The 20,302-nt window shown below is 32.1% G+C and overlaps 1 protein-coding gene across 2 annotated transcripts in view; it reads left to right on the plus strand.

Moving 5' to 3' along the window:
• LOC107442922 (cell adhesion molecule Dscam1) overlaps positions 1-20,302 on the plus strand; it is a 171,252-nt gene that overhangs the window by 39,339 nt on the left and 111,611 nt on the right. For both annotated transcript variants that reach the window (XM_043040967.2, XM_043040966.2), the window contains exons 3-6: positions 57-218; positions 5,447-5,593; positions 6,874-7,167; positions 13,511-13,780. In XM_043040967.2, coding sequence (XP_042896901.1) covers positions 57-218; positions 5,447-5,593; positions 6,874-7,167; positions 13,511-13,780 — 873 coding nt within the window. The remainder of the gene's footprint in view (positions 1-56; positions 219-5,446; positions 5,594-6,873; positions 7,168-13,510; positions 13,781-20,302) is intronic.

Consider the following 20,302-nt stretch of genomic DNA (forward strand, 5'->3'; position numbering starts at 1 on the left):
TATGATTCTGTATGTTGAAAATAATTTAGCATTAAGCATGTACTTTACTTTTGCAGTTATCAGTCAAAGATATGAAATCTATTTGGTCGATGAGTATGTTCTTAAGGGTAACATGGCTCTTCTTCGATGCTCTCCACCGAGCTATGTCAAAGAATATATCAGAGTTACAGCGTGGGAAAGAGTTGACGGATTTTTAATCACGCCAGATGTAATTAGTGGTAAGTATTATTTTAAGTTTTCGTTTACAAAATGTTCACTGTGAAATATTTCTGAGAATGAACTTGTATTTCCTCAACCTACCTGAAAAAGTGTTTTAATTTATCAAAAGTAGTAAATAAGATGAATTACGATATCTCTCGGAAATATATATATATATATAAGCATGATTGTATCTTTAGAAAATATTGGAAGAAGTAGTATAGTCGCTTGTTTTTTTTTCTCTAGTAAAATAATAAAAAAAGGGTACTATCATCGCCACTGCTGTTTTAGAAATTTTCGACCGAGCGAGTCTCTCCCTCTTACAGCTTGAAAACTATTAAAAGATAATATGAAATTTTTCTCGCTTATAGAGACACGATAAAAAGAACATTTCGACATTAAAATATATTTTATGGATTCATTAGTTTTCGGTTATTTTATGTCAATGTTGAAGTTTTTTTTTCCACAACGCAATTCAGTTCAACGAAAATCGTTCGCCCAAGAGTTATTTTTCTTTCAGCCTACTCTTATATCTTAAAATACGAGAGATGATTTCACTTCTTTTTTAAATTCGACTAAATTTTGGAGTAACTAAATAATTTATGTTCATTATTTTTCGGATGCTTCGATGTAAGGAAAAAATAATCTCAGTAAATTTAAATTCATTGTTTTAGCCAGCAATATATGAGATCGGGAAACACTTCCAAACTAATCATAACAGTTGCGAGTTGCTATCGTAGCCCTTTCCTTCATTTCAACAAGCATTGTTTCATTTTCTGCTAAGTTGTGATTCCTGCAAAAGCAGTTTCCGGGATTGGCGTTTGTTAGCAGAGATGGTAATGAGACCTTTATTTAAATAAACAAAACTTTTTAATATTTTCATTAATTTTCTTTTGCCAGCAGCGCAAGAAAAGACTTCAGGGGATAAAGTATTTGCCTCCCAATGGAGGTGAACTAGGTTCGAATCCCAACAGTGGCTGGTTGATGAGATTTCTGCTTCCACCTCGCACCGACCACAGAGCTGACGTAAAATTTCCTCAGTGGGAGAAAGATCATGAGTAAAAATCCCCCACTTATCAGACTAACCTTGGGAATTTTCGGGGTTTTCCTCCCCATGTAACGCAAGTGAGGTCTAGTTCCTCCACAAAATTCCTCCACAAAGGTCCCAGTGCTTGATTCAGGAGTTTCTTAGTCTTTTGGGTTGGGTTTGAAATAGCAATGCTACGGAGTTGAACATTAATAATCGTATGCTCAAAATCAGATTGGCTATTCAAATCCAAAATAAAACAGATGAAAAGAGGCTTACTCTATGTTTCTAGAGAAGAAAAAAATAGGCTTACTCTCTGTGCAGGTGTTGGAAAAACTACCAATAGTAAATTGTGGGGAAACGGGAAGTAGTCGAATCACAGATACTTCCAAATTCATTTTTTCGGGAATAAAGTTTGTTCTTAAATAATATTTAACACATTGTCTCTCTTCTCTCTTTCCAATACAGTTTCACACATTAAGGTTGATATTCTTTTATTGGCTTTTACAGTTTATGCCAACTTTTCATCCGTACACCAAGTTAGGATAAATGAAAATAAACTTGTTTTTAATCAGCAATCCATTTTGGGAGACTTTATTTGTAGATATTCATTGCATTTTAAATTTTTCATCATACTTTCTTCGTCATCCATATCTGACAAAAACAGTGAGTTCATTTAGCAATTAATGATCATTGGGGAGTCTATTTATTGATAGATTTGATTTTGATGCAAATTTCTCATATGCAACTGCTCACAACACACTTCATAATTCGTTAAAAACGCAGTCATGTTAGTATTTAGTTGGTTTCGTAGATATTTTCTAAAATGTCATCTATCTTACTGAAAAGTTGCAAGGAAGCTTAAAAACGTTTTTAATTAATCTTCGAAAATCATTTTGAAAAAAAATTATGAACTTTGCGACAGAAGCACTTTTTTACTAAGAGATTATTTTGAAGACTAATAGATTAAATTAGTTGCATACACGGGAATATAAGCACTGCAATAAATATATTAAAAAATTCTGGAAATTGTTCATACAAAATTAATAGTTTTATAAGCACATGGATTATTTTTCATCAAACAACACTCATTTGTGGTTTTATTCCGTGTATTTCGAAAAGAACGTATAAGGAATCCACAAAATATTTAGTAATTTAAGAAATTTCAGACATGTTTAAGTACTTCGTTTCACAATTCTCTGTAATTCTCTGTAAGTACAGCAATATTTGTTTGATTTTTTTGTCATGTTAAATATCAATAATTACAAAAGTATTAATTCAGATAGCGAAAGCAAAATATCACTGAAATATTTTTATTTCACAAATTATTGAACTTTCTTCTTTGAAATGTGTATTTCAAATTAAATAATAATTTAAGAGTCAGATTTATTTTTAACATCCGGCAAATCTGGCCAGGTTTATAAGTTTATTATTTTTTATTGCATCGTATTTTTATTTTTTAAAACTTTTTAAAGCTCCAGTTTCTTTTTTTTGAGAGTCAGGCAGGGCTGTATGCTCTACACATTGAAGTTATCAGGATTTGTTCTTTATTCTCTGCAGTTCACGAACAGTTAAAAAGTCATAAAATATTTGTGTATGAAAAATACAGTTATGTATTTTATTGCACCAAACTACTTATAACTTTTAAGCCATGTGTGCTGTTAGCGAATTACTGTTCTTATCAATTGCTTAAAAATGCATTGAAATAATACCTCACTTGCCTGGATAGTAATGTCATACGCATAAAAATGCATAAGTCATAATTTGTTCGATTTGAAACTGAAATAACTTCTTTACCATTAGATATAATGATTTGGATGAGATTTCATTCAATGCAGCTTAATAAATGACATGGGTATCGTCATGCAATAAATTCTCACCTTGGGGGATTGTTTTGACTTCAGAAATTCATATTGAGCTTGTATCACATTATTTTTTAAATCAATTCACTGCCTTTTCCTAACTATTCCTGCATTCAATTAATCAGGCTCAAACTTTAGAGCCGTATTAAATAAAGTTGAATCAGTAATCATAGATCTGTGACTTGATTTTTGATTGTCTTACTTAAAGCTTTTCCAGCAATTTTCATACTAGTCCAGTTTTGGCAAAGGCAGTAATGATCCAGAAAGTTTAAAAAAACATCAGCTTCCTGCTATTTTAAGATCAATTTTCAAGTCATTCCCCATATATGTTGTTGTTTCGACAAAAAAAACAAACTTTTGGAGTTTACTGTTGACATCATCAAATTTTGACTGTTAAATTCTAAGAAAATAGCCTTAGGTTGAGTATTTTTGAATGATCTTTGACCTTCGAGACAAGAGTACACTAAAAATATCTATGTACTTTCAGTTAGTGTGAAAGTAGTATAATACAAATTAATGGTCAGTGACATGGTCCACTCATTTTGCATAAAGTAATACCACATGTAAAAAGATGTGCTTCTTTCCAAAAATCCAGAGGTTCTCCAATCTGAACCCCCAAAACTTTGAAAAAAATATCTTTCTCATCAAAATAAAAGAGACAAGTGTCTAATAGTTTTTACTAAAAAACGTATCCTAAAAATTTGAACAATTCAAAAATGACTAGAATCTAAGAAACTGACCCTCAAAAACGTTTTAAAAACTAAAAACATGATGTAATAAAGATAATAATCTCATAATTAAAGTACCTGAAGTACCTTAGTTATAATTGATGTACCAAATGACACCTGAGGAGTTATTTATTTGCATCAACCAAATTAAAACACAAAAGGTATTCTTCTTCCATAATATTAACCTACCTATCAAGTCCAGAATTATGAAATTCGTGCCCGTATTTTTGAAGGGAAATAAGTCCATTTTTTCTATATCGAGATATTTAAGGGTTGTATTCGAAGAAAAAAAATATTGATAAAGGTTTATGAAAATGATTAGGGCTGTAACTATAGTAACTATAATTTGACAAAACTTTAAAACACCATAAAGTATTAATTTTAATAATAATTAAGAGATATGAGCGAATTTTTCAGTTTCAAATGGAATTATTCCATTTTCAAAAAAATGCAGCTCATTTATGAATTACGGGAGAGTGTATGGTCGGTTTAAACTGTGTAGTCGGTTTAAACAGGGATTTGGCATTTTTCATTTCTGAATTTCAATCAATTTGCAGAAAAATTAAAAGCAGAGAATCTCATTTATTTATTTCTTTGCCAACGTTAGTGTTTTTAAATATTCGATTAGAAAAGTTATGATTTTTCCTCCTCCAATTCAATTTAATTATTTCTAATTGCTTAAATGTTTATTGTAGGGAAGTATCTTATCTAGGCTGATAAAGCATCTTTTTTATTGTTTTAAAATATTAAACATGTTATATATCAAGTTTAAAATATGGTAAGATTTTTGTTCTGTTAAATGAATTTCATTTTTTTACGATTTTTTGTTGTCTAGAGCAATTTTTTGCTTTTGTAATTAACAACTTCATAAAGTTAGCTATGTCACTTTATAATTATTCATTGTTTTTTAAACTACTATGCTTAATTCATCCCTATAAACCAATTATTGAAGTGTTCCGTATCCTTATAAAATAGTTTATGAAGGTTCCTCTTTTAAGTGGTGCGAATTCGTTTTAATGATAAAATAATTTGTGAATGTATTTATTTAACGATAAACTATCTATTGAATAGCTCGTGTATTAATGATAAAAGTTTTCGTGTAGTAATGATAAAAGTTTCTAAAACGCCTTTCTTTCAATTTTCTCCGAAATTCCTTTTCTTTTGCCTGAGGTCTTTCTTAGTTTCCATATAATATTCAATTTGAGATAACAATTCACAAGTTTGCAATTAAATGCAGTTTTGTTTAAAATTAGGTTACTGCAGCCCATGGCCAAATTATTAGACGCACTATAAGATTCTATGTAAAATCTTAATTATCAAGAGATACTTTACAGCTTTATTGTTTTTACGCAACTTTATTCTTTTTACGCGACCAATATAACAAATAACTGTGAAAATATGTTTTCACCACCACCGAATCGTATGGTAAATGAATAAAGTCGTCTAAAAAAATATGTGGATATTCGATGATTATGCGGAAAATTATATTTTATGTTGTTTAACGATTCTTACGCATCTTTAAGCAATTTATAGGGTTCTACCTATAATTTATAAATATGCAGAATTCAAAATAAATTAAGAAGTATTAAAATTTTATAGTTACAGTTATAAATGATTATATTTTCATCCAGGTAAATATGGAATGCTGGATGATGGAAATCTTTATTTCCGTGATGTCAGAGAAAGAGATGCAACCTTCAGTTTCCGATGTCATACCGAAAATATTATCACAAGAGAAAAGATTGTTAGTTCTAACTACTCTAAAGTTATAGTTATGGGTGAGTATGTTTACACATTGTTAAGGACGCTGGGGAACAAATTTCTTTCTTTTCTGTTCCACGAGGTTTTTTTAACGGATCTTGGATATTTTCAAGTCTCTGATTTCAAATCTGCACACATTCCTGATCAGACATCGGAATGTCAGTTGCCTTTATCTTTACCGGGGTCTTCATAGACTAAATTATTTTATGTTCCATATTGCTGCTGTGACGCAAAAATTTTAAAAAGATCTAAATACGACGTCTGAAATTTCTTTTACTCATTGTGTAACCGTATCATGGCTATATGTTTATTCTGCTTATATACGTATTTTGAAATTTGAGTGGATTTCCAAATAAAAAGCGTATTATTCAGCTTATTCATGGATGGGCTTACATTTGGAAATAAAAGGTGTATGTTTTTATGTTATAAAATTCCTCATTATTGTGTGACGTCCATTACTTAGAAGATGAGCAGGGCAGTTTAGGTAAAAATTTTCGACCAGCTTATTTTCGAGGTTTTTTATTTTATGTTCTTAGAGAAAGCTAGGGGAAATGCTTGGCTTAATCCTAGTATAAATTACATATTGGATTTGGCACCATTGGTAATGTTTGGTAGAGCAATAATAATAATATAATAATATACCGTTTGCAATCTGTAACTATAGATTTGGCAAGATTCAGTGGGTATACCAGAATTTATTGCATAGGGTATATTAGGTTGGTATATACAATCGTGAAATCATTATTTCTACTTTGGCAACGATTCGGAAGCAAGCAGTTAACGTTGGCAACATGTTTCAAGTTCGCGTCAAGCATACAAGGATTTATCAAATATTTAAATTTGCTGTTTCTTAAAAAAAAAGTCGAGATTGGAATAATAGGAAAAGGGGATTTTTTTGTGTTCGGTAAAAGCTCCAAAGTAAAGAACACCAATTTCTATACTCTCAACGCTATTCTCTATAGAAGCGTAAAAAAATTTCTTTTTTATACGAATTACTTGTTTTCTGTTTATTATTTCTATAAATCAGTCAGTTTAAACAAAGATGTAATTTGTATAAAGCATTTGCGTCGTCAAAATGAATCGTAAAATCAGACTAGATTTTGATTTGTCTCTTGGATTATCGCCAAGTCGGTAGCTGGTATAAGCTGTGTTTCATTTATTGACACCTGCACATGTGGATTATAATTTTGTCTACGTTTTTGCTTCAGACGAAATTTTTGTAACACAATTGGCAGCAAAGAAAATTCTCGCCAAGGAACACCTTTAATATATGTTCACCTTTTTCTACTTTTTTTAGAGCCCCAATACAATCAACAGCCAAGGATTGTCCACTCTTTGAGTAAAGTGAAAGCGAATGCTGGACATCACGTGAGTCTCTTTTGTATAGCTCAAGGTCACCCAGTTCCTAAATACCAATGGTATAAAACAATTCATGGACAGAGGATTATGTCTGGAATTGGAGTTAGCGCCAAACAAGAAGATGGTGTCTTAAAATTCTCCAATGTGAAATTATCAGACGCTGGATTTTATTCCTGCCAAGTCACGAATTCCATTGGGGAAGACAGAGTTGATATTGAATTACTTGTAGAAGGTATGTTTAATGATTCATTACTGTTTTGTATGACTTTTTCAAACCTTTAACAGCTCTATTTAAATAACAGTATCTATTCTACCTGTTATCTACTTGAGAACATGAATTTTAGACTAAACATAACTTAGAAAAATCAAGAATCTAGTTTAGATATGGTTTCTTTGTGGATCAAATTTTCAAAAACATGTTTCATGAGTACATTTGTTTTATTGTTCTTCTTGATTAAACCACTAGAAAAACTAAATATTGCTGTAGGCCTAGATATACCTAAGGGGCCAGTTTGGCTCTTTGAGTGTAGATCAATTAGACATCCAAAATCTTAAAATATTGTCATATATGTGGTATTTTATTCGATTTGATTAACAAAATTAAATGATTAAACGGAACGCTGGGATTTCTGTGACACGCAATCATTAGTTTCTCCAGTAATTCAGTTCTCTTTAAATAATAATAATAGGTATGTAGAAAAACTCTCATTTTTTAATAAAACCAAAACCTTTATACCCAAAATTACCTGGGATTATGGGATATCTACCCACAAACCTAAAGAGGCTTTCTGGCCCCTCCTTTCATTCTAGGTTGCGTTTCAGTGGCGCCATCTACGATCAGGAATACGACTTCTGCCACGCATACGTCACAACCCATTTTACAATGAGAACCCAATCATACTCTATTCAATGATCCTCAGGTCGTTATTTAGACCTAAGCCAGAGAACGATCAATTTCAAATCCAGTACCCCAGGAGATATTGATATGTTATGGGAACTTGGGGGACTTTGTGAGCCAGACAGATTTAACATGCACCAGTCACCATTGGATTCGAGTCGCCAGTGGGATTCGAACTTGCGTTCTCACTAACACGAGCCCAACGTCCAGCCAAACAGGCTATTCCGGTCCTTAATTTAACTGCGTTTCATCAAATTAAACTGCACTTGGACAGTTAGAATCAAGTGCATCCTTCAGTTCAAAATCTTTATTTTTAAATTAGGTATACCAATTACCAGAGGTTCATTCAGCTACGACTCCACACACAACACAAATGTTACAAGCAGCTTTCGTGGCCTTATATCTTGTATTGAAAACAAAACAAAGGAGGTGGCGTAAATTCTCCTTTCCCATGTCAATTCATTTTAATGATCTTAAAATTAATATAAATTAACTCGAACAAAAAATTTAGCGAAACATTGATTCCAGTAATAAAAATCTCATTTGAATGATGTAAAATATAATGCTAAAAGCATGGAGACATGCGGATTGTTACAAATAATAAAATGCGATGGAAACCGATATATTCGAAATATATCGGTATAAATATATAATATTTGAAAAAATAATCTTCCGTACTAAGGTCTGGTATACTGCTTTCAAGTAAACGCATTCAGTATTAGAAAACACGAAAGGAAAAATTCGACTAAAATTTACATATTTAAAATATATTAACCCTTCTCACTCTTAATCACTGATGCTTCCTATAGTAAACTTGAAACTCCAATTTTTATCAAATCAAACTTTTATAGCTAAATGTTTAGTAATCACTTTATTTGCTGCCCTTCATGTATGCATATGGTATGTGTGCAAATGCCGATTTAAATATGTTGAAAGAATTGGTTATTCTTCTTCTTCTTGGGCAGTACAGCCTATGACAGACCAAGGCCGTCCCAATAAGTTTGATCTATTCTGTGTTTATATTATTATGTGTGTGATCTATTCTGTAAGTTTGATCCATCTTGATCTATTCCGTGCCATGGCCTCCCAGTTAGTTATTCCTATTATCTTCAGGTCCTTCTCAACTGCATCCAGCCACCTAGTCGGTGTACGACCCCTTTTCCTTGTAACTTCTGGTTTAGAAAAAGTCACTTTTTTTCGCTGGGTTTTGGTCTTCAGATCTATAAAGGTATCCCAGCCATCGAATGCGATTGGCCTTAATAACATGAACTATGTCTGGCTGTTTAAAATAGTTGAGCTGGTTAAAATAGTTGAAATGTCGCTTACTTGCAGAAGGGTGTCGAATAACTAGGTAACTGTGTCATTGTTATTAATGTTTCCTTTTGTATTATGTTTGCCTTTCCTTAATGCTTTTAAAAGTCTTGTGTTTCAACAGTTGGTCGTTACAGGTTATTATGGTCAGTAACATCTGTTTAATATGATCGTAAAGGTACATAAAAAAAGATGAGTTTTGTTTATAGCATACGTGAATTATCATACTTTAACATACATCATTATATATACATCATTCTTTATATCATGCATTATCATACGCATAACATTACACGTGTTTTATCATACACATATTGTCATACATACAAGTTTTATTTTAAAACCGTCGCTGAACAGCTGACCCTATTTTGATTTTACTACTGCCAATGCTCAAGTCTGTGAAATTTTGAACCCAATTCAGAAGACAAGGGAACTCCTTGATCAAGTATTGGTAGAAATATTCTTCGGTGGAGAAATTTTTGATGGAACTTATCCGCATTTGCGTAATGAGAAGAGGGAAACCAAGTAAACCTCCAACGGCTAGCCTGATGGCAAGAGAACTTCAACCTTCGATGGTGCTATCCGGATGCTGAATTCCTAGCTACCAGCCAACGCTAGGATTCGATTTGGAGGCAAGTGTGCTCTACGCTCAGCCACCACGGCTCATATGGGTTGTTGAGGTATGCACGTTTAGGTAGAGGGGTGCGATTGTTCTTGTTTTTAAGTGGCGCCATCTATTGCCAAGAATTCGACTTCTGCCACACCATACGTCGCACCCGTTTATAGGACGGGCCCATTCATACATCCATTCCTTCATCCACCGATCGTAATTTTGACCTGTATCAGAGAACGATCAATCTCCAATCCAGTACCCCCAGAGGTATTGATTAGTTATGGGAACATGGAGGACTTTTGCGACTCGACAGATTTAATGTGTATCAGTCACTTTTACTTCCCGGGGAGTCTCCGACCGGCGGGGTTTGAACCCACGAGTTCTCGGACATGGGCCCAGTGCCCTACCGACCAGGCTATCCCGGCCCTTGGCTCATATTTACAAGTTAGGAAAAATTTTCTGAAAAGAAAGACATTTCGGTACATTATGTTTCAGGTTGCAATCAAAAAATTTATATAAGTAACTGTTACGTGAAATCATTAATAGTATTCTAACAATTATAGTTTCATTTTAATAACTCTCTTCCTTCAATATCCCCTATTCTCCCAAAACTCGATTCTCAAAATTCCAATTTTATTTCTAAGATAAAGATCTATAAATTACGAAAAATAAATCTACAAAAGTTTGAACAAATATGGTCAATAGAAAGAATAATAACAAAGACTTTCAAAGATGATACATGTCAATCGCTTCAACAAACAAAATTTCACAATTTTATATAGAAAGACCTCAATAATAGAAATTCATTTTTTAAAAAAATAGGCAAGACGTAGAAAATATTTCATCCAATTACAAACCCGTCTTCGAAACCGAAGTTTTATTTGTTACAGAAAAAAACAATGTTTGTATTGAGGTGTATCACTTGGAATGCCACAAATTGTTAGAGAAAATTTCTTAAGGAACAATTGTTTCCCGGAATCCTAATGACAAAAAAGGATTAAAGGAAAATAAATAGGAAGAAAGCATTCGTTCAATTAAGCACAAACATATTTATCATCAAATGATGCCAAGGATTTCAACTGCATTGTTCATTAAGTAGACGACGTATTTTCTGGATCTAACAATTCAAAAGAAATAATGGCGCTCAATTATTTTTGTTATTAATTCGTATTTTTGTTTGTTACTAATTCATATTTTTATTTATACTCGTATTTTATAAATATGCATTTTAGTTATTATCTGAACTTACAAATCTAATTGTTATATTTAATTAATAACATAGTTAATGTATTTAAAATTAATAATTCATATTTGTCTCTTGTAGACTGCAAGAAACATATTCATATCACTTAAAAAAATTAAAACATATGAATAATTCTTATCAAAAATCAAGCATAGCAAGAATGCTAAATCATATTCAATGTAGCCATGCATTTCACGTTTAAATTAAAACTCTTTTAAAACGTGTATTTGAGAAATAAATTATTTCAAAGCAAAATAATCAGTTTATATTATTATAATTTTTAAACTACTTCATTTTATCACTGTGCAATTGATTTTCTTATAGTGTAAATAAAGCAAAATCTAATCTCAATTTTATAATTGAAGTTATGTAAATTTGAACGAAAAACAAAGTGCTAATATTCTCCGAAATTAACCACTTATTATAAAACTACAGAATTAAAGATGAAGTAGTAAAATAGAATGATGATTCTACTGTAATATATTAAAGAACTTGATTGTTCACTTTATTTTCGTTTGTCCGGTCTTGATTTTAGATTCGTCAGTTTAGTTAAGAACCTCCCACAATGCACTGAAATGAGGTTCCGAGTTGAGAAAACATTTTCGTCATATATGAGAATTCACATTTCATCACAAATCACGTGATTTCGTGACGAAATAATTCGCAAAATTAACGAAATACTGCTCAAGGATTGAAGAATTGTCAAGTGGAACTTTTGGAACTGGTCAAGTAAAACTTGCACTACAATGAATTCATTTTGTTAAGACCCGTATTCAAATTCTGCTTGCTTCGTTAAGAAACTTTTGACGATAACTAAAAAAAATAAGAAAAAAATTAAAACAAAAAACGTATAATCAAAACAATTCAATTCAATTTTTCCCTTGACACACATTGTAAATTAAATTTGAACAAATGGAATATTTCAGAAGCCTTTCTGATGAATATGTCAAGCTGCATTGCATTATATTACATTATGGACTGCATTGCATAGATTACATTGCGCAAACTATTAAAAAGACCACAAATTAATGTCGTTTTCAAGCATTTTGATATTCTTTTGTCAATTATCAGCTAATTGCGTATTTATATTTCGGAATTGTAATTACAATACTTTAAGATTAGAATAACTTGGTTACTCTTATAATTAAAGCTTAATATTTCGGCTACTTATGATGAAGAATTCTGTCAAATACCGAAATAAATATATATCTGACATAGTATGATTTTTATAGTTTCACAAGCATGGTAAAGCACCAGTTTCCATCAAAGCATCAAAATCCTTTGCTATTGATACACCTGATGGCATCACTTTGATAGGAATTATGTTAATTTTAGTTAAAATTAGAAAACTCATATTTAAAGTTAAATTTTAATTATAGAAAGATTCTTGGTTACATATTTACAATACATTAAGTAATACAAAGGGGAAAGAATCTAGGATTCACTCTCCAGGTGTGTCATCACGAAAACAGGTCACCTTTTCTCAGCTATGCAAACTTTCTACTGATTCCTAAATGGGTGCAACCCTTACAGCAAGAGGGAACTTCGCCAAATTCACCCTTTGGCTCACTTTATCGATGTTTTTGGCGCACTTACTATTTTGGGACTCCTTGCTCTGCATCACTAAGTTCAATAAAGTGTATTTAACTTTCATTAATGCCATGGGTATTTTTATCCAAATCTAGAAATTTTATTCTTTTCTACTATATTGATCACAAAGATCAAACTTCTACAGACAAAATACCTGTTGCTTGACGAAGTTGAATTCAGCCTATTATGGTTCATAGAAACCAGAATTTACACAAAAACCATTACGTAACAACCTAATCGTTACCGCTGTAGTCATTAATATGTAAATGTTAAGCATAAATATTGTCCTTTTAAGCATAAAAGTTATACTTTGTGAAGTAAAAACTCAATAATAAAGTCACATTTTTTTTCTCCAATTTTTTGTATTTGTAGTTTTCCTACTGTACACTAAACTCCTACTGTTACGCTTCTTTTAGAGTTCAATGACAATAGTAATTTTAATTAATTTTTAACTTTTGCGAAAGCAAAACTAATTGAAAACGATAAAATTTAATTGTATAGAAGTAAAAATTCAATAATTAGGTCACATTTTCTTTAAATTTTTTGTATTTTTAGCTTTCTTACTGTACACTAAACTCCTACTGCTACGTTTCTTTTAGAGTTCAATGACAATAGCAATTTTAATTATTTTTTAATTTTTACTTCAGAGTTGAATACCTACAATGTTTTTTTTTAATTCTCTTTACTTAAAAACATTACTTTTGAGCTTATATTTAATTGTTAAATCGTTGTTTTGTGAAAAATTATTAAAGCACGAGTTTTTCTGTACATCTATGACACTTTATCTTCTACAAATAATTCCGAGAACGACACTTTTATTCTGCTTCTATTACCTAAGGGCATCTATGTTTAAAAAAAAAAGCTTTTCAGGAGTCAAGACATTTTTACCCTTTCTGATGCTCTTTTTTTCTCTTTTATAGAGCCATTAAAGGTTAGTATCATCCCAAAAGAACTGCAACTAAATGTGGGTAAAGATGGTCTTTTCAACTGCTCCGTCGAGGGTCAACCATTTGACAGCATTTTCTGGAAGAAAGATACAAGATTTATTGGGGCAGATTCTCGAATTTTATTCCCGTCTCCGACCATCCTTCAAGTGACCCATCTCAGGGGACAGGATTCGGGGATGTACCAGTGCTTCGTCCAGAGGGAATCCTACTCTTCACAGGCAACTGCCAGGCTTCTAGTTGGAGGTAACGTTATTTATTTACCCTCTTCAGATAACTACTATATTTTTTCTCCGTTGAAAATACTCTTATGGGAAAATAAATGAGCCATGTCGTAAATACTCTTAATCGAAATGTGAAGGTAGGGGAAAAAAAGAATGTTAACATATAGTGTATTTTTTTCATTTTATAACCGGTGTTAAACAGCCGACCCGATTCGGAGCAATAATAGCTAGCTTAACCCCGCCCCGTCTCCGTAAGGGGGCATCCGGGGACACTCCGAAAGTTCAAAGTGCGCGCAACAGTTCAATCTCATAAGCAAACATATTCAAAATGTTCAAATTAGAGTTTTAACAAATACGTAGGATATTAAATATGAAAACCAAAAAACAGCGTTACTTAGAAATGAACTAAATACAAACTAACATAACAAAATAAACAGTATCAACCAGAAGAGATACTGATGTCGCATCTTCAGTAGGGGTGCAAAGTTATTAAAAGGAAACAATTTCACATGGTTAAATATAAGATGTTTGAACTCAGAATAAAATTACAGATGGCACAACACTACTTAAGGTATCAAATTCCAGGAATTTTTTTAAAAAACAAAAAAAAACAAAAAGTATACTACGGAGTTTGGAGCAATGTTCAACTCCGTAGCCTTGCAATTTTAATCCTAACCCAGAATCCATAAGACTTCTGGATCAACCATTGGCACAAATTAGCTGTCTTGGATGACTTTCTGGTGGAGCTAACCTACATGAGCGTTATATAGAGAGAAAAACCACTATTACCTCCCACTGTTAGCACGAGAGCAAGGGGAGTCTAAACACTGATCCGTCTGCTTCTGAAGATTTTTACGTTAACATTGTGGTTGGTATGAGCCGGGAGCAGAATTCATGTAAACGAGTCACAGCTGGGATTCGAATCCAGGTCATCTCATTGGGTGGCAAATGCTCTATCCCTTGAGCCACCACCGCTGATATTTCAGTGTATGTTAACATTTAAGAATGTGGATCATATGATCCTTTTAATTTTGTTTAAAAAAATATTGCTTTAGTTCAGAATGCACTCAAGAGGACCACTATATCGGGGAGAAATTTTTTTATGAGAAATTCTGTTTTACCTACATTAGTAATTTAAAATTAAAAGTATTGAAATAAGTGAGTTCAGATTAACTTAGAGTAAGGAAAAATTTTTCATGAAAAGCTTACCCGGTGCTATAGCAGCTCCTTTAAGGGATAATAAGTAAGCCAGACAATGTGTGAAATGTTAAAAAGGAAAAAAAAAAGAATATTAACATCTGTAAAATATTAACATCTGCATGCTGATGTTTAAGGACACGGGTCCATTGATCCTGGAAAATAGCTGAAATATATTGTTTCAATTCTATATACTCCTTAAGGAAGATAAATGAGCCAAAAGATAAATATTCTTAATATAAAAGTAAATATAGGGGGGAAAAGAATATTAGATCGGTGAGTTTTTAAATCTCGGCATATCTGGAAATGCGTACTTATAAAAATTAACACAGCTCGAAATGCGTGTTTGCGAAAATGGGCATAGCTATTTACGAAAACGAATTTCATTTATTAATAATATGAAGTGCCCTTTTCCAAATAAGTGGCAGTTCTTAAGCGAAATAAATGATCATTTTAAAAGTACGAATGTTAGATCGAATACTATTTAATCTTATAGAATATTAGCTTTAATAATGGAAGATAGGATTTAGGAGTCTAGCGTTTTCTAGCACGGCAGTATTATATGGCATCGTTCTAATATTAAGTAATATTGTTTTGTTACCTGCGCACTGACGATTAGCATATGTCTTGTAATTGGCAGTGTATAGTATTATTTAAGAATGCGGAACTTTGCTCTCTTAAAAATTTTAAAATGTTCTGTTTTAATGCACATTATTATTAAGGGAAGATGAATTAGCCATGCTGCAAATATTAATAGAATAATATAACCGTAGGAAAATGAATAGTAACATTAATGTTACTATTTGCGAACATTAATGCTAACTATGTGTACTAATGTTAACAATGTAACTGGCAGTGTATGCTAACTTAAGGATATGGGTCTTTTTATCCTTTAATTTTTTTTCAACTAAGTATTGTTTATATTTCCATTACGCTAAGAGGACTGCTATGGCACGGGGCCAACGTTTTATGACAAATTCAGTTTTACCAGTACCATAATTTACAATTTAAAGTACTGAAAGTAGTGAGTTCTGGTAAACCTAGAGTAAAGCAGAATTTGCCATAAATGAGTCATGCAATAAGAGCACTTACTCGAAATGAAAATTAGGAAAAAAATACTAGCCTTTGAGACGGACGTTTTAATATAGGATATTAATGGGCGGTAAACATTTTAATGGAAGTTTAACATAAATGTTAACTTTCCCTGAAATACCCATAAGCATAATAAACGCTTTACATTATATTTACAAGCTTAATTAGATTCATGATCATTAAATTAGTACCAAATTTTCGGATCAAAATCATTGAGAAAACTAAATATTTTTACAACATTATCCTCTCTGAAACATCGAGCTTTTATTACTTTTCTTCACTGGAGGACAAAATTAAGAGATGGAAAGCATTTTCGCACATTCATTCGCACATGCAAGATGCACGCACACCGCTTCGTGTGTTTGACAATGGTTCCGTGAATGCCCAGAGGTACAGGCAGGAGGTCCTAGAGCCCTATGCGCGGCTTTTCAGGGGCGCTGTTGGCCCTGAGTTCATCTTTATGAACGAAAATGCGCGACCACATAGGGCTCTCATGGTTGATGAGTATCTGGAAAGCGAGGATATTCAACGAATGATTTGGCCAGCAAAATCCCCTGACCCGAATCCTATTGAACATGCTTGGGATGCTCTTGGGAGAGCTATTGCGCTGCGCCAACCTCCCCCCAGAACCATTCTGGAGTTAAAAATTGCTCTGGTGGAAGATAGGGAGGGTCTTCCACAAGTCCTCCTTAACTCCCATATTTACAGCATGCATACTCGTTGTGCATGCTGTTTGTCTGTCAGAGGTGACCATACACCATACTAGAGGCAACACACACTGTGCAACCCTCACTTTTATCGTCATCGTTTATCCTTAAGTTCAGACTACATTGGATTTATTGGCAATAGGTTTTGCCAGTGAATGGCACTTTCATTTTTGTTTTGCATACTTTACTATCATGGAATAAGCTATATCCATGCCAAATTTCATTTATTTATATTCATTATTTTTTGAGATACTTGGGAAAATGTCTTCCATCTCTTAATTTTGTCCACCAGTGTAGTATAGGTGAAGAAAAAACTCGACCTATGATACTTATTTAATATTTTATGTAACTACGTATTATTGAAACTTTTTAGTTTCGTTAAAAAAAACTAAATTATAAATACCTTTGGAGCGACTAAAACATTCATTCCAGCAGTCGCCGAACACATCAGACTCAATGTATGACGTCGTAAACAGACGTGAAAAAGTCGAAGTTGCAACTCAACAGTAGAAAAGGTTTTTTTTTCCAATTTATTGTTCTAAAATCTAATTAAGTGCAGTAATTACTTTCATCTTAGTGGCACATAGCAACCTTTGTCTAGGTTTCTTACACAGCATATTACGCTGGCAAGCATACAATAAATACACAAGTGGGCGACCTTTGTGCTAAAATACAAACTAAGGCAAACAACTAAGGGCAACTTTCACCAGTGCAACTGAGGAAGGTTGCCCTATGAGCATCCGAAGCAGCTGTCTGTATTTTATAAATATTTTTGTGCTCTTTAATGTTGTTTGCCTTAGTTTGTAAGTATACAATAGCTCGTTAAGGTGTCTACTTCTCCATGCTTCAGAAGGAGATTGAACAGGAAATAAGCATAAGATACTTACATATAACTAATCATGCTATTGCTATGCAAGTTAGCTATATAGAATTTGATGCTTGCTAGCATTATGAAGCATATAATAGCTTGAAAATCTAGCAAACAGCAGTACATAGAAGAAACTAGAACATTTCTTGCTGGTACTAGCATAAATTTTGATTTGAGTTATAATTTGCGATGTATATTAATAATGAAGAGCACAGGTCATTTTCTCCTTCAAAAATTCTAAATTGTATCGTTTCATTTCATAATACTCCCAAAGGAAGATAAATGTGTTAGGCAGTAAATATTCTTAATCGAAATGTAAAAGTAGGAAAACGGATAGTCGCATATGTTTTGCAACAAATAGTGTTTGTTAACATCTAAGGGCACAGGTTCTTTGATGCTTTAAAATTTCTAAAAATTCTGTTATCACTCACAAAACCTTAAAGGGAAACTACATTATTTATACCGCAAGTATTCTTAATCGAAATGAAAAATTTAAAAAAAAGATTATTAGTCTCCATGTTATATTATAACTGCACACCTTCATCAATTAGATTTGATTTGTCGCTATGGTCAAAATTGTTCACGGGAGCACCTTTCCCATTTAGACTTGCCAGGCTCCAACTCGACAATGGCTGATCAATTCATATGCAACTCTCAGCTTACAGTTCTGAAGTTAAATATCCACGGATCATGTAGTTGACTTTTTGAAGCTGTGATAAATTCGTGGTCTTTCTCTCCATGAAACACATACTCGCAGCTTTAAAGAGGAAGTCCTTTATGAAATTCGTTTAGCCACAATAATTAATAAGGGAATCTGCCAGTGAATTTTGACTTCCGAATATTGTCAATGCGTTGTTTTTTTTAAATTTGTTCTATCGCGTAGCTCTTAAATTTACGGAGTATATCTAAAAACCATATTTTCAAACTCAGATTAGTTTGAGACTACATACTTTTTTGCATCAAAATATATTTTCTACTGCACGATAGAATAAGTCAGTCTTTTCCTAAAATAATAGAATTTTTTATTCCATCTTGCTTTGCGCGTTTCCAATTTCATCTTTGTTTTTCAGGTTGATCGATATTCAGCTTGTTAAAGAATACAAAAAAAGTAAATAAAATAAATGAAAAAAAAATGAACCAAAATAAGTTTTCTTTCCTGAATTTCTCCTCCAATAAAAAGAAAGTTCTTATTTTTACGTGACTGAAAAGAAAAGAAAAAAAAAGATCATTGTCTGGCATAGTATAGATTAACTCTGTCGAGAAAGCTGAAGTTTTTTTTTTCCATGCAATGGTGTCAAAGGCTCATTTTCGGCGGAGGTTTACACTGTCAATATGCTGTGAAAAATGAATGAAGCATTCTGCACCTTTCTGACTCTTGCTTTATTGTTTCTACTGAGTATGAAAATAAGGAATGTTTCCAAAAAATTATTTTGCATTTCCTGTTCTAAAGAGAAATCGAATTCTATCCAATGTTTGATATAAAAGAAATGCTTAAGTTATTTTTTACGACACAAATTTGAAGGTGTTATTTGCAATTGGGTATAATATAAAAAAAACACAACTACTTCCACTTAGTAGGAATAACATTTACCATGACGCAATGCTAAATTCTATGCCACTATCCACATAAATGCCACTATCCACATAAATCAATTATTAATCAAAAATCGAATATCAATTACTTTTCTTTATAATGCAATAAAATCTGGCGAGCAGCTATTTAAACGATCAAACACTTCGTTTGTTTATTTGTGGCTTGAAGTTAGGCTCGCAGAAAATGCCGTTCATGGGTTAAATTTAGTAGGAATAACACAACCTGTGACGTAGGCTATAGTAAACCCAATTCTTTCTTCCCTAAGCAAAACTTGTTTCAAACGTAATTATAAAATAAGAATTAAAAACATATTGATGATTGTAGAGTATCAAGCTATATAAATAACAGTTCTGCTTCTGATAATAAAAAAAACTTTTATTCACAAACACAAGCAGTAACAAATATGAAATATCCGTAACAGGAAGGTTGAAATATTATAAAACAAACTAGAAAAACCAGTAACGGGTTCTATGAAAACTCAAATTTCAAAACAGAATTAATATCTAAAAAAAAAAAACCACTTTATTTTGTTCTAAAAAAGGTCTTCTAATTTTATCGTCTGCTTTTATTTTATTGTTTATCTCTTTATGTGTTTAGTTTATTTTATTCATGCTTTTGCTAGCCCGTTATTGTTTAATATTTTTACTTTTACTCATGCTTTTGCCAGCCAATTATTTTTCTAGTATTTTTAGACTTTATAGACTTTATATGAATAATTACAAAAAAAAAGAAAATTGTTGCATCATTGCGATCACTAGTTACTTATTGGCCAATTGTTTTTTCTTTCTTCTTAAATAGGCTTTTATAAACGCTACAATTCAAGTTATAATGGGTCGCAAAATTTCCAACAATTGATGCTTATTTTCTTGTCGTGTAATTGGCTGGATAATACACCAAAATACGACTTTTAAGTCGCCACGAAATTCGCTTCTTTCTTCTGTATACTTATTTATGCTAAAATCATAAAAAGAATATCATTCAAGAACATAAAAATACTTCCAATTAATATTGTGTAAAAATGCATGCTGGTGGATATAAAAAGAAACAATTCAGTTTTTAAACTAATCAACTACTATAAATTCCAAA

This window comes from Parasteatoda tepidariorum, chromosome 8 (genome assembly GCF_043381705.1).
Source record: "Parasteatoda tepidariorum isolate YZ-2023 chromosome 8, CAS_Ptep_4.0, whole genome shotgun sequence".
In the NCBI taxonomy this organism is placed as follows: domain Eukaryota; kingdom Metazoa; phylum Arthropoda; class Arachnida; order Araneae; family Theridiidae; genus Parasteatoda; species Parasteatoda tepidariorum.